Consider the following 13,140-nt stretch of genomic DNA (forward strand, 5'->3'; position numbering starts at 1 on the left):
CAAAACAAAAACAAATGCTAAGGCATTTCAGATTGGAAGTAAATGGCATTTCCAGTCTCGACTTTTTAATTAAATGTGCAAACGAAAGCACACAGCAAAAGTCTCCAGGCTTTCTGAAAAATATAGTTTAATATCAAAGTGCATTCAAACTTACTGACATTTGTGGAAAAAAGACTGGACATTGTATTAACAAATGTATTCAACCCTAAAATTAAACTGTGGGATGTTAAGATGTTAAAATAATAATAGTACAGTAATTCATAGATCAAAAAAACCATGAGAAAATATGTTTACACCCTTTATTAAAAATACCCAAGTAGGTTGCTAATCTCTACAATTAATGAAACTGTACTTTTATTGGAAAAAAATCATTAAGTGTAGATGTTTTTAATACAACACAACATTCCTTGTTTGTGTATTCAAAAACGTTCCTAAATGACACCTTCATGAATGCACTGACACCTTGGTTCTCCAGCAGACATGAGAAATCAGAAGACCCGGTAGTGCTTTTGGTGATTCAGCAATCATCAAATAAACTCAAAGAAAAAAAGAAATTTTGCCCAAGGTATATTTTATCATTTCCAGGTCGTATTTAAAACACATCATGTTTAAAATGCACAGTTCACACCAACACAAGAGTGAAAATCAACAATAATTAATATAAAACTAAATGGATGAAATTTAACAAGGGCATTTTCCAGCACGCTTCCAATAACACTAACAAGACAACATGGACTTAGCATGAGAGTTACTGCATACAAATATAAAAAAGAACTATTTCAGATATTTCCCAAATACAGCAATGTATAATGTACAAGTCATGTTACGAAAGATCTGAAAGTTTTTGAACTATAAAAGAATTTAAATTACAACATATATTTACATATCAACTCATGTCCTGCACCTTCACAAAGTTAAATCTACATCTCTGCCAACACTTTAGGACTAGTACATTCTGTGATACAAAAACACATTTCTATTTCTGACCCAAGAGTCCTGCTAACATCCGGGGCGCAATTTACGGCAACATGCAGGAACCTTTTTTTTTTTTGTTTGTTTGTTTTTAAGTCTAAAATTGTTCTGCATTTAAGCAGCTATATTAATTACAAATATTACAAGTATTTACAGTGACAACAAAGCAATGGCTACAGTTTTTGTACAAGCATAAAGTGGTTGAAAATACTTGACGTGGGGACCAGAAGATGAGATTGTAAAAACATACAACATTAAAACAGGATAAGAGATGGCAAAAGTTCTGCCCTGTTAAATAAATATGAAAAGAATAAATAGAATAATGGTGGTAAGTCCTGGCATTAGTCTAGCACGTCAGCTGTCATAGGTAGAGCTACAATATATGGAGATCTATTTTCTATACAAACATCAGGGGCAAATTTCTCAAAAAGAATTAATACATGTCGCATATTATATGCACACACTTGAGTTTTGTACAACCTCTATTGTAATAAAAATTAGGTAAAAAGGAAACTAAACAAAAATAATACTACAACTCTGTCAGTATTTGCACCAATGGATCTTCTGCATGGGAAAGGGGCCTATACAAATATCACATTAACTGTTTTCTTTCCCTTTAAAAAAAGAAAAAAAAATGTATGATGATAGTACAAACATAAATACAACCTCTAAAATGGCCTAAACAAAAGAAACCATTTGCCTTTGTCAATTACCACGTTAAATCAATATCCACCTGACATTCTGAAATTCAAATGTGACGTCAAATAGGTGGTAATTAACAGTTAATTACCACGTTAAGTGCTTGTCCAGCATATTACAGTGATTCACTTAAAGCCACACATGTGCTTCTGAAAATACCTTTATGCAGATGAGGGTGAGCAGAACTGGGCAGAGTAACTGGTGTAGGGCAAGAATTTTTTTTGTGAGGTTCGGCAACGAGTAAAAACAGTAAACAAATTTATCTGGAATAAAAAATATAGATTACTGTCTCTTTTTCCTTCAGACCTACTTCAGGTCTTTTCTTCATTCTCATTCTTCAAGTCTTCAGCCACATTTCCAACACCTCTCACAAGAGAAGTTTGCCATTGCGGTGAATTTTCAGGATTTTTCCAAGTCTCTGTTTTGCAGTCGCAAGTCCTTTCTTTGGACGTTTCCCTAAATCAAGGTATAAGGGAAACATTAAAAACAAATAAACTTTATAAAATATGAAATCATGCTGTCAAAACTAAAGTTTACTCAAGTTTATGCTCACCTTGACCAACTCCTGTTGTGCCCTGACTGGATAAACCTGCAGGGGATGCACCGGAGTGAGAGCTGCTATTTTGTGGAGACAGGGAAGGTCTTCTTGATGTAAGAAATACACCCGGAGCCATGGCTCCACTGCCTCTAGGTCCTCCTGAGCCAAAAGGTCCTGGTCCTGCTGTATATTCATGGTCCAACAGACTAGCAGAGTAATAATCCACTCTTCTGTCTGGGCTGACGTCTGCTGCAGACTCTGGGGCAGGTGTTGGAGAGGGTGGGGCTGGCTCGGTCTGAACAGGAGGTGGAGTGATGACAGGAGCAGGGGGACGCTGCTTTTTCGTGTACTTCCTTTTAGCAGGCTTTTGCTGCTCCTGTTGCACAAACAACAAAGTTTTTCATCTTTTCCAAGGAATATTAGAAGACAAGATTTTTTTTATTAGTTCCCCCCCACTCACTTGTTGTGCCAGCTTGGCAGCAGCTGCAGCAAGGCCAGTTTCTACAGAGGCAACTCTAGCTCCCTCCCTGGCTGGACGATCCTGTTTGGGAAGGGTGGGCATCACCCTGGCTGTATATGAAAAGAAGTTATTGAGTGACTAAACATCAGAAAGCTAAAAAGAAATTTGATCGATCCTTCTGCTATGTTTACCTTTTGGACTCCATGGTGTGTCATCCCAGTTTTTCTTCCGCTTCATCTTAGTCTTGTTGGTGTGATCCTCCTCATCAGATTCCAAGGATGGGTAAACTTAAAAAAATAAATAATTTAAAAAAATTATCATAATTAAATTTTGGCTTGATCAGGAAAATTAATCAAAGTTGTACTGCTCACCATAGTCTGAATCTTTAAAACAAGTTCCCAGAGTCTCCTGTTCATCTGGACTTTCCTCGTCACTAAGGTGACGGGCTGGTCGTTTAATTGGACGTTTTCCAGGTCGCTGAATGACAGGTTTCTTCTCAGAATTTGCTGTCTTTTTGACCCCTCCTGTCACCCATACAGCCTTGCCGCCCTTTTCCTTGACGACCCCTAATCCTTCTGTCAGGCCTCCAGATATAGACAAAGGAGATGAAGAGGATGAGGAGGAGGATGACGAAGGGGGGTTGGCCATGGAGAGCATCCCTTGAATGGCATCACGAGTGCTGGGAGAGGCTGGGGCTTCCTCACTGAGAAAAGTACACAGCCCATCACTAATCACCTCGCAATATAAAACTCTTACACAAAGTGGGACCCCAAACCCATTGCAAATTTGTAAAACAAAGGTTTTCAAGATTACTTCATCAACAATATGAGTCATTTTCACCCGCCTCCACTCTTGACAAAGGTATACAAAGTTTTCTGGGTGTTTCAGCTGCACAGCTTCACACAGTACCATTTTATTATGATTATTTATAAGTACCAACACACAGATGATCCAGGCAATCTTACCCGATTGCTGTAGAGTCCAAGCCTGCCACTTGCTTGCTAGCCTTCAGTAAGTCCAGAATGCCCCCTGCACCACCCTTCACTCCATGAGCAGCCAGTGCCTCTTCATCAGTGGTGTAGTCCTCCTGAAGCCACATCAATTGTTTAAAAACTGAACATCAAGTTCTTGTCAACACTCCATGGCTTGTCTTATGAAATAAAGCTTTTGTTTGCTCAGCAGGGGATAACAAAATCAATATAAGCGATTTATGATTTATGAAACATTAATTATAGTGTAGTGAATAGGGTTAGGGTTAGGGAATAGTTTCTTTAAATCTTTGGGACTGACCTTTTCTGACTGTTTTAAGTAAAGAACACATTTGAATTGGAACTCAAAGACCTGAAAGGATGGCCGTTTCAATAATAATCTCACCTCAATGTCAAAGTCAACTTCTCCGGGCTCTCTGATGCGATTAGGGTCAGAGCAGGGTTTGGCTCTGGGCAGCTTTCTAGGAAGACCTGAAGGTACATTTTAACACTATTAAATTACAGCTTTGAAACTACTACTGAATTATATTAGAAACCACATTTTGTTATTAGTCCCAGCATTCAAACAGCTTTACTTAAGTATGATAAATTTTACTTGCAATAGATGAATAAATGAATGAACAGATTAAACACATGTATATATTTCATTCAAGAATGCATAATACACTTACCACTCAGCTTCTTCTTCTTACTCAGTCCAGCTGTCTTCCGTCGTGGAGGTGGGGTCTCATCAATCTGCAACTCATCCTCAGATTCCAAGTCGGACAGACTGGATCCCTCCGTCGCAAGATGTTTGTAGTTTCTAGCACTTCCTGCACCATTACTGCTGCCATCCTTCTTACTGAAGCCAGAAAAAACAGCAGGTAAACACATCGACCTGTAGTAAGATCACAGAACCAACAGGAACCCTTGAAATGGCTGTAAAGCTTACCCTTGAATTTTTCCATTGGTCAACACAAGTTTCAGCTTGCTTTTATTTATCTTCCCTTCAAACTCCTCTAATGGTAACTCCAACTGCAAAGAGAGATCATCACTATAAGGATATATGAAAATGAAACTTGTTCACTGAAAATGCTGGATAGGCATTCCCATTATCATCACAAACATCTGCAAACATCATACCTTGTTCTTGTGTTTTGACTTTCCAGGTTGAAATTTCTTGAGTGTATGTTTGGTGTGGATCTCAATCAGATCGAGTTCTCCTGCTTCTGCTTTAAGTAGTCCCTTTTGACTCTTCTTTTTGGTTCCTGGGGGCCCAACACCCCCTGTCATCTCCTTGGGCTTGGGCCCTTTCTTTTTTCCAGGGGGCCGTCCTGAATTCTGAGAGGTGGTGAGGGGAGCTTTGGAGAGTGGCGAACCAGGAAACTGAGGACCAGTGCGGCCAATGTTTTGCTGAAAGATATCCTGAAAAACAGATTATTTTTTAAAATCATTAAAACACAGAAAGAGTAAGAAAAACATTTAAACATTAACATTTGGAGAATGTAGAAGCTTTCAGTGATTTCATTTACCTCTACCAGACGAATCTCCTTGGCCAGGTCCTTCACCAGCGCCTGAGTATTGATGGTTTCTGGAATCTCCACTTCATGATCTGCTAAAGCCTGAGTGTAGGAGATAATCATCAATCATCTCCTTACAACATTTTCCAAAGCTACAAGTGATACTATGCTCTTTTTATGTTACTATGATTATTATTCTTATCATTATTTCACACATTACAAACTGTCACAATGGGGAAATGGCCATATATCATTTTACTGTAGAAATGTCACTACATCAGTTACACAAATGATGTTACAAGGAAAAGTTACAGGCTCAGAGCCTGAGGGCAATGCCATGATGGCTGCCGAGGGGTAAGATTAGTGTAATGACTTTGGTCATGCAGCAGTATTTCCTGTCAGTGATCGGTAACTTCCTGGAGTCTCTGCTGGTTGTCTGGCAAGTGCTCAGAACCAAGACATAATGGCAAATGGCCTGCATTTGTATAGCGCTTTTCTAGTCCATAGGACCCCAAAGCGCTTTACACTACATTCAGTCATCCACCCATTCACACACACATTCACACACTGGCAATAGCAAGCTACATTGTAGCCACAGCTGCCCTGGGGCGCACTGACAGAGGCAAGGCTGCCGGACACAGGCGCCACCGGGCCCTCTGACCACCACCAGTAGGCAAACAGACATAACAGACATAACACCGTGGCGAAGCCACAGGACGTCATTTCTACACTGATTAAACAAACAAGCTTCAGAGGTATAAGCAGTTTACGGCCATCTGACAGAGGCAGACATGAAAGTGGCTGATTTTCTCATTTAACTCTTTGCTAGGGAGCAAATAAAAACACATCCCAAATTAGCAGTTTTCTTAACAGCATTGCTGCAATTTAATGTTTTGCTTCTAAACAAGAAAAATACCATGCAGTAACTTTTATGTAATCATTTATGACACTATAGATTTTACTGCATTAAAGTTAATGTATTAAAACAATTGTAGAGCTGTATTTCTGATCCAATCAGTAGCATTCTCTGGGCCAAAACAATAATAATTAAAAAAAAAAAAAAAAAACTTCCCATATTTCAAAGTCAACTTTAGAAGGGAAATAAACCAAGCAATAAGAGAATCAGTAAAACCGGACTAAAATGGGACATTACATTGCAAATGTTTAAGGTTTTACCTCTTTGCGGGTCCAGCTGCGGAAGGCATTGTTTAGGGCCTTCGCCCCATGAACCAGGTAAGTGGCAGGATGCCTGCGATTTTCTCTCAAACCTGTCAGACCAAACACCACAAAGTTAGCAATACAACAATTATTAACAGCAAACACAGACCAGCCAAGTAGTTCAAATAAAAACATAATAAAAGCCAAAGCCCTTACCTCTGAAAGTATCGAGAAGGTGCTTTCCTACATACCAGCACACAGTCTCAAAGTTGGGAAATTTGAACAAGTCTGCTGTGCTTAGTCTCTTCTCTATTTCATATGCCCTAAACAATACCACATCACAAAAAGTTATTTATTGCCACCAGGTTAAAATATCTCTGCAGACAAGGAAAAACCAACAACAACAACAACCCACAAGTATAGTAATTTTAACCAAATACAGAACTTCAGGCTTGAGGAACAAGAAGTGAGGAACCACAACAATTAAGGGTGCAAGTTCCTTCGTCCGCCATGTCTAAACACTGACATTTCAACATTTCAGTCAAAAGGAATACAATTATGCTCAATTAAATATACTTGACATACATAAGTTTATCAAAAAACTAACCGCAACTGCATGTCAATGTTGAGACTATGCAAGAAGTTTCCTCCAAAAGCCAGGCAGTCCACTGGAGTGAGCACAGCATGAATCCACCCTGGTTAAAAAATAAATAAATAAAAATCCACACTATAAGCAGATCATTTTTTCTCAGCTTTGGCTCGTCTCTCTAAAAAAAGGCTTTTACACAACTGTGTATAAATATAAAAATGTAACTTAGGCATTAAGGTGCATACACAAAAACAGTGTTGTAAACACCATTGTAATCTTTACTGCTCACAAAACATTTTGTGGCATGTTATTGCTTTCATAATCTAAATCAAAGAGAAAGAATGCACACCAATCATCTTCTTCTTCACTGGTAACTTTTAAAAGCTGTTTGACCTCTGTTTGGATATTGAACTATAAGCTGAATTGTTGCAATATACTTGGTAGAAACAAGACTGCGCCACAGAAACATAGACAGTTTCTATTTTACTTATTTTCTACGGCTTTTTTGTGTTGTCATCATGTATGCCCATGTAGAAACCAGATGAAATGCCTGATGTTCATATTGTAGCTGAGTTAATGTAATTAGTTTGAGATATCTGACAAAACAAAACTCTGCTCTAACAAAAAGAATTACCCAAGTGCTTACCTGTTGGTATGAACAAGGTGTTTCCCTGTTTGACAGAACACTTATAGCACATGTCAACCTGGTCCCCAAAGAACATCTCATTCTGGTTAGATGATGAACTCCATCGCTCAAAAAGTGCCAGGTTGGCAGGGGTGGGGGAAATTAAATAGAAGATTTTCTCACCCTGAGTAAGCACAATAAGGGAAGCTTTAAAAAGATGCAAAACTATTCGTTTAAAACACAAACACAAAAAATGAATGTGAACAGAAACCTTTGAAACAATTAACACTTACCCTGAGGACATGGTACCATACTGAGGTGCCTCCAAAGTCAATATGGAAGTCTGTGTAGCTATCCTTCACTCCCATTAGGCAGTACTTTTGCACATTGGGACGCTCGAAAACAGACTCTTCAGGCCAGAGGTTTTCCACCCAGGAAAGTTTCCTCACAATCTTAGGCGTCTCCACCAGGTTTGACAGTCTAAGATAAATCCAAAACTTTTATTTAGTCTTCAAAACTCCACACCAGTAACGACAATGTGTTACTTAAACGTATATTTAGTAGAATGACTGTCTTTTCATACCTGGTCTCAGAGAACTCCAGGCTGATGACATTGAGGACCCTGTCTCTGTTGGGGCTGTTGTAGTGCTCAACAAAGTCGCCCAAACGCATCTTCAGATCACACTGGCGTGAAACATCAATTACATCAATCTGTTTATCCGAACCTGAATTTAACAAAATGCACAGGTTTCAGAAAACAAAGCAAACAAAAACGAATTTACTGATTACAAAAACACAACCTAACCATAATTTAAATTGTAACTGTAACTTTACCAATGTAGTGCTCCACATCACTGACGCCAAATGATGATGGAGGTAGGGTCATACCCAGGCCATCCCGCCGCAGAACCATGACAGGTACACTGAATGAATGCTCCTCCAGAAACTCAACTGTAAGTTGGGCCCCTGAAGGCTTTAGCAATATTTCATCCGCACTGTCACAGAAAAACAAAAAGTACGTTTTCACTCTGATCACAAGAAAAAAAACAAAAACAATAATAGGACAGAGTGATTTACAGTGTTATTACATTAAAGATCAAAAACCCAGGATGCTAACTAAAATAGTGACACATGGAGTAAGCAGTAATAACTATAACACCAGTCTCCCTTACTAACACACACACATACACAGAGGACTAGCGACTGGCTGGCAACCTAAAGTCCTTGCAAAAACCAGCAACCACTAAATTCCTGAAATTATAATATTTATTCAGTCAGTAGTCGGTGTTGCTGGTTCACCAACCGGTTTCAAGACCAGTGTTAGATAAAGACTAGTAGAATGTAATGCAATCAACTTTAATAGTAATGTATTTGGGATGTTATCAACTAGTCAACCAGACAACTAACTGTCACTATAATCTATCTAATAGAGCAGGGCGATATGACCAAAAATATTAATCACGATATACATTTGAAAATTTGCCATAACGATATAACTGACGATATCATTGACAGAAGACAAAATACTTTACAACTCCACAACTTTATTAGTGCAAAAAAAAAAAAACATCAATGTATTTTCACTTAAACAAGCAGCTGTTTTTTATGTGCATTAAACTTATATAAAATTGTAACAGTGCAAATTCCTCGCTGACAGTTTAACCAAAAGGCATTTCCAGTGGAAACTGGCCGACATATCCTCAGCATAACCATGTATAATATCCACAAAACTTAAAAAGAGGTTATATACACACAATACGGTAATATTATGTTGAAGCACAGTACGTATCACTCCGCAAGGCGCCTGCCTACGATAGCTGTAATGCACCGACAATCCATCAAGCGGTGCGGGTTTGTAGCTTAGCAAAGTCGTACTACAACATTTGACAGATTTTCGAGCGCCGTGTACATAAAATAGTTTCGAGGTCAGTAAACACAACCAGGATTCATACATAAGGCACACGGGATTATAAGGGGCTCTGTCGATTTTCAGAAAAATCAAAGGATTGATTTTAAGTGTGCCGTATTTTCCAAAAAACACAGTAACGACGACGGCCTGCTAGCATGCTCTATGTTGTGTATCTGACGGACGAAAGCCAAACCAGTTCCACACCACTGAAGCTGCAGCATTTTTACAAACCAATTCTGGTTCGTCCGTTTCATTCAACGATCCGCTTTCGCCCTTCTCATTCTCTGTCGCCGCCATGCTTTTTCCGCAATGTGCGTATGAAAACAAAGGCACTACGCATGCGCATTTTACCCATATTCTATCGCAATATTTCATTTTTTATTATTGCCCAACATTATACCGGTATTACCGTGAACAGTATGATATGGCCCAGCCCTACTATCTAATTGTTTTACATTTTAAATGCTGGTAAATTGTTGTGTCCTAAATGTTATGCAGCCATCTGCCACCCGATGGAGCATCGTCATTAAACTGTTCATCTTTGCCTGATTTTTTTTGTCAACACTATTATTTCTAGTTATATAAAGGTGAGAATAAGCTGCAAAAATGAGCTTTCTCACAGGTGTGAAAAGGCTTTTCCTCAGCGATAAGGTGAGGAGTTCATTTGGGAGGGGCTAAGAGTAGAGCTGCTCCTCCTCCACATTGAAAGGAGCCAGTTAAGGCGAGCTTCTCTAGGGTAAGGTGTTCTGGCCGGCCATGTCCTACCGAGAGGAGGCCCCGGAGTAGACCTGGAACACGCTGGAGAGATTACATCTATTGGATGGCCAGGGAATTCATTATGCATGGCACAGTCTATCACACTTTTCAGTCGCTGTTTATTTGTTTTTCGAATGTTAATTTGTCACATTTTAATAAAACGTGAACATGTTTTGAAGTAACGTTTTCATATCATATTTAACATTGGTTTAAGTGTTTTTCTTCTTCTTGTGTGTTTGGAGTACTATGTGCAACATTTTTTTCTTTGTTTAGTTGACTAAGAAATTAGTTGCCAAGGTATTATAACAGCAATAGTACATTAAGTTCTTACAATGTGAAAAACACACTACAAACCATGATTTTCTTCAAACTTTTGTTTTAGCAGGATGGCAGGTGAGACTTACTTCGGGAAGGTTCGGCTCCGTAGCTCCCTAACAAACTGTGCGCTCCCTGTCTTAACAGGCTTACTTGGGTCTCTTCCTCCAGTGGCACCTCCATCTACTTGCTTATTGCCTCCCCGGCGTTTGCGCACTAAGAAAATGGAGAAAACAGTTTTCAACCTGTACATTTCTATGAAAAAGTCAACTAATAATAACACCAACCCTGAGAGTTTTACTTAAGAAATGATAACTTACTAACAGAAGGCCCATGAGTGACCTGACAGTTGGGGCAGTGGTACAGGTCAATCTCAGCCGCTTTGTCTTCCTCTACTCCAACACAGCTACAAAAAAGCATACTTATATCAAAACAAAGAATGGCTCCATTACCCAATATAGACACAGAAATTTTACAGTGAAGACAACAGATGTAACCACATCATAAATCTAATAAAGTGGGTCAAAGCAGGAAAACATCCTACCTTCCATGAAACCAGTCTTGACAAATGTCGCACTCTATCATGAAGCGTGTCACATCATATGGCAGACGACACAGACAATACACGGGCACTGATGCCATGTTCAGTGTGTTTGTGCAAGATATTTATGTAAAGTATTTTCAAATCTAATGGAAACGAGTGAGGAGAGACTAATTAATCAACAAAAGGAATTATTATTTATGTATTAATGGTAAGGCTGGTGAAATCTGTCACTTCACGTTCTGATTCTTCTACTTGATGCACATGTCCAGAGGTTTACTTGAAAACCTGTTAAAATAAAGGGAAAAAAAGAAAAACAAAACTTGTTAGCAGCTCACCATAATGACCCCACACTCGCTAGTAGAGAGCTGATTAGAGCAACATATAAATCCTGTTCCCGTCATAACGAATAAGTTTAGTCGTTTACTTGAATGATCAGCATTTTGTTTCGGTGGTACATGAATTAATGAGCATCGGTGCATATTGGTCAAATACTAATCTTTGCAGATAAGCTCAGACTCATCCCGGACGAAAATTCAAGATCGCTTCTGCTCAACAGCTGTTAACGCTAACGTTAGCTCCGTTTGTAAACACTCTATGCATAGTGAATGTTGTGCTGCTAGCTTTATCAACGCACTTATACATACAGCAAGTAGGCTAACGCTAACGTTAGCCGCGTTAGCAAGCGATGTAGTTAGAGAAGAAAATTATTTGCCAAGATGTTAACTTAAGCAAAAGTAGCTACGAAGCGTGAATGAACCCTTATATGTATCTGATGCAGCTAGTATATTTCAGCCAGGAAAACGTTGTTGCTGGTTAAGACGTTTGGATTTTTCTTTCCACGATAGCAACTCACCAAAATGTAGCTGCGGCTGGGCCAACTATTGAAAAGCCGTTGTAATCCCTACGCAAGCTCGGGGTTAGCTGCGGCCTTATTATGCAACGTAAATTATTACCAATTTGCTTCACCACATTTTTGCTTATCAACTTTGTAATGCCCAAATATAAAGGCCAGGTCCAGAAATTCACAATGGACCAGAAAATTGTAGCACGAAGCGACCTAAACTAACAAAACAACAACAAATAACATCGTATTTAACTGCATCGACGCCATTTCAAAGATAGTAACGTCAGACCGTTGTTCGTCGTTGTCTGCCGTGGCGGGGACAATAAAGTTGTAGACAGTCAAAAATTGAGTTGCGTTCAGGAAACTACGTTACGGTGCGGAAATTCAGTTCTATGCGTCAGGAGACGCTGCAAACATGTATTTTTTCCGTCATCTCATAGAAACAGAAATGTACTACATAATTATCAGCATGCGAGTACATACGATTTGTCAAATAACTGCACACCCTCATAACGTTTAATTGTAATTTTTTTCATCTCTTTTCCCTTCACACTTTATGTCAGTCAGAATACAAACTATAATTTGAAACGGATATTTCTTTTCAAGTAAAATAAATAATTATTGCCAACATTCAGTAACCTGATTTTATAATTTAAAAAGTTTGTATTTACGTCATTATTTTTCACGTTGTCATTTTATTGAACCTGTGTTAAGAAATGCAAACCACACATTATGAGTGCAACTGGTGGAGTGTGATCAGGATTGTGATTCAAGTGTACATATATTTTATAATTCAATTATCTTTTTCTCTTTTTAATTTGCCTAAGGCCCTTCGTCACTTATGAAATTTATTTATAAAAAATGTTTTTATTCCCTGGCACTCTTTCTCACATCCTGGCATTATGATTAACAGCGATTCCAGGTCAGGAATGCACCGAAGGTCAAGTGGTGTTAGCTGCTGTGATCTGTGAGGCTCCTCTGGAGAATGGAGAAAAACGTCTGGCACTAACAGATATATATACACTGCCAGTCAGACTAGCAGTTTGGATACACCTTCTCATTTAATGTTTTTTCTAGATAAATAACGAAAACATCAAATACATGAAGCAAGACATATGGGAGATATGTAGCACAAAAAAATGATAAATAATTCTATTATGTTTTATATTTTAGATTCCTGAAATTAGCAAGTCTTCGCTTTGTTGACAGCCCTGCAAACCCTTGGCCTTCTCTGTCAGTGCGC

The 13,140-nt window shown here is 38.7% G+C and overlaps 1 protein-coding gene across 1 annotated transcript; it reads right to left on the reverse strand.

Moving 5' to 3' along the window:
- Positions 1-285: 285 nt before the first annotated feature.
- Positions 286-12,215, reverse strand: phf8 (PHD finger protein 8). Its single transcript, XM_085260786.1, has 22 exons — positions 11,907-12,215; positions 11,054-11,338; positions 10,830-10,915; positions 10,599-10,725; positions 8,364-8,524; positions 8,113-8,254; positions 7,823-8,009; positions 7,551-7,713; positions 6,923-7,010; positions 6,532-6,638; positions 6,334-6,425; positions 5,170-5,259; positions 4,781-5,062; positions 4,590-4,672; positions 4,330-4,499; positions 4,044-4,129; positions 3,635-3,756; positions 3,041-3,372; positions 2,861-2,956; positions 2,670-2,779; positions 2,225-2,585; positions 286-2,127 (listed from the first exon to the last, which is right to left on the reverse strand). The coding sequence occupies exons 2-22, from the start codon at positions 11,149-11,151 to the stop codon at positions 2,039-2,041; spliced, it is 3,072 nt and encodes a 1,023-aa protein (XP_085116912.1). The 5' UTR covers positions 11,152-11,338; positions 11,907-12,215; the 3' UTR covers positions 286-2,038.
- Between the last annotated feature and the right edge of the window lie 925 nt (positions 12,216-13,140).

The sequence above is a fragment of the Mchenga conophoros genome, linkage group LG20 (assembly GCF_057382185.1).
Source record: "Mchenga conophoros isolate Kocher_MC1m ecotype Shallow Benthic linkage group LG20, M_conophoros_male_GT1.1, whole genome shotgun sequence".
Lineage (NCBI taxonomy): Eukaryota > Metazoa > Chordata > Actinopteri > Cichliformes > Cichlidae > Mchenga > Mchenga conophoros.

Excerpts from the sequence above, each read along its gene's own strand:
- phf8 (XM_085260786.1), bottom strand. The coding sequence starts at position 11,151 with ATGGCATCAGTGCCCGTGTATTGTCTGTGTCGTCTGCCATATGATGTG. Across the intron at positions 8,255-8,363 it reads TGATGTGGAGCACTACATTG|GTTCGGATAAACAGATTGAT; the intron begins GTAAAGTTACAG and ends TGTTAAATTCAG. Across the intron at positions 6,639-6,922 it reads AACATTGACATGCAGTTGCG|GGCATATGAAATAGAGAAGA; the intron begins GTTAGTTTTTTG and ends GGTATTGTTTAG.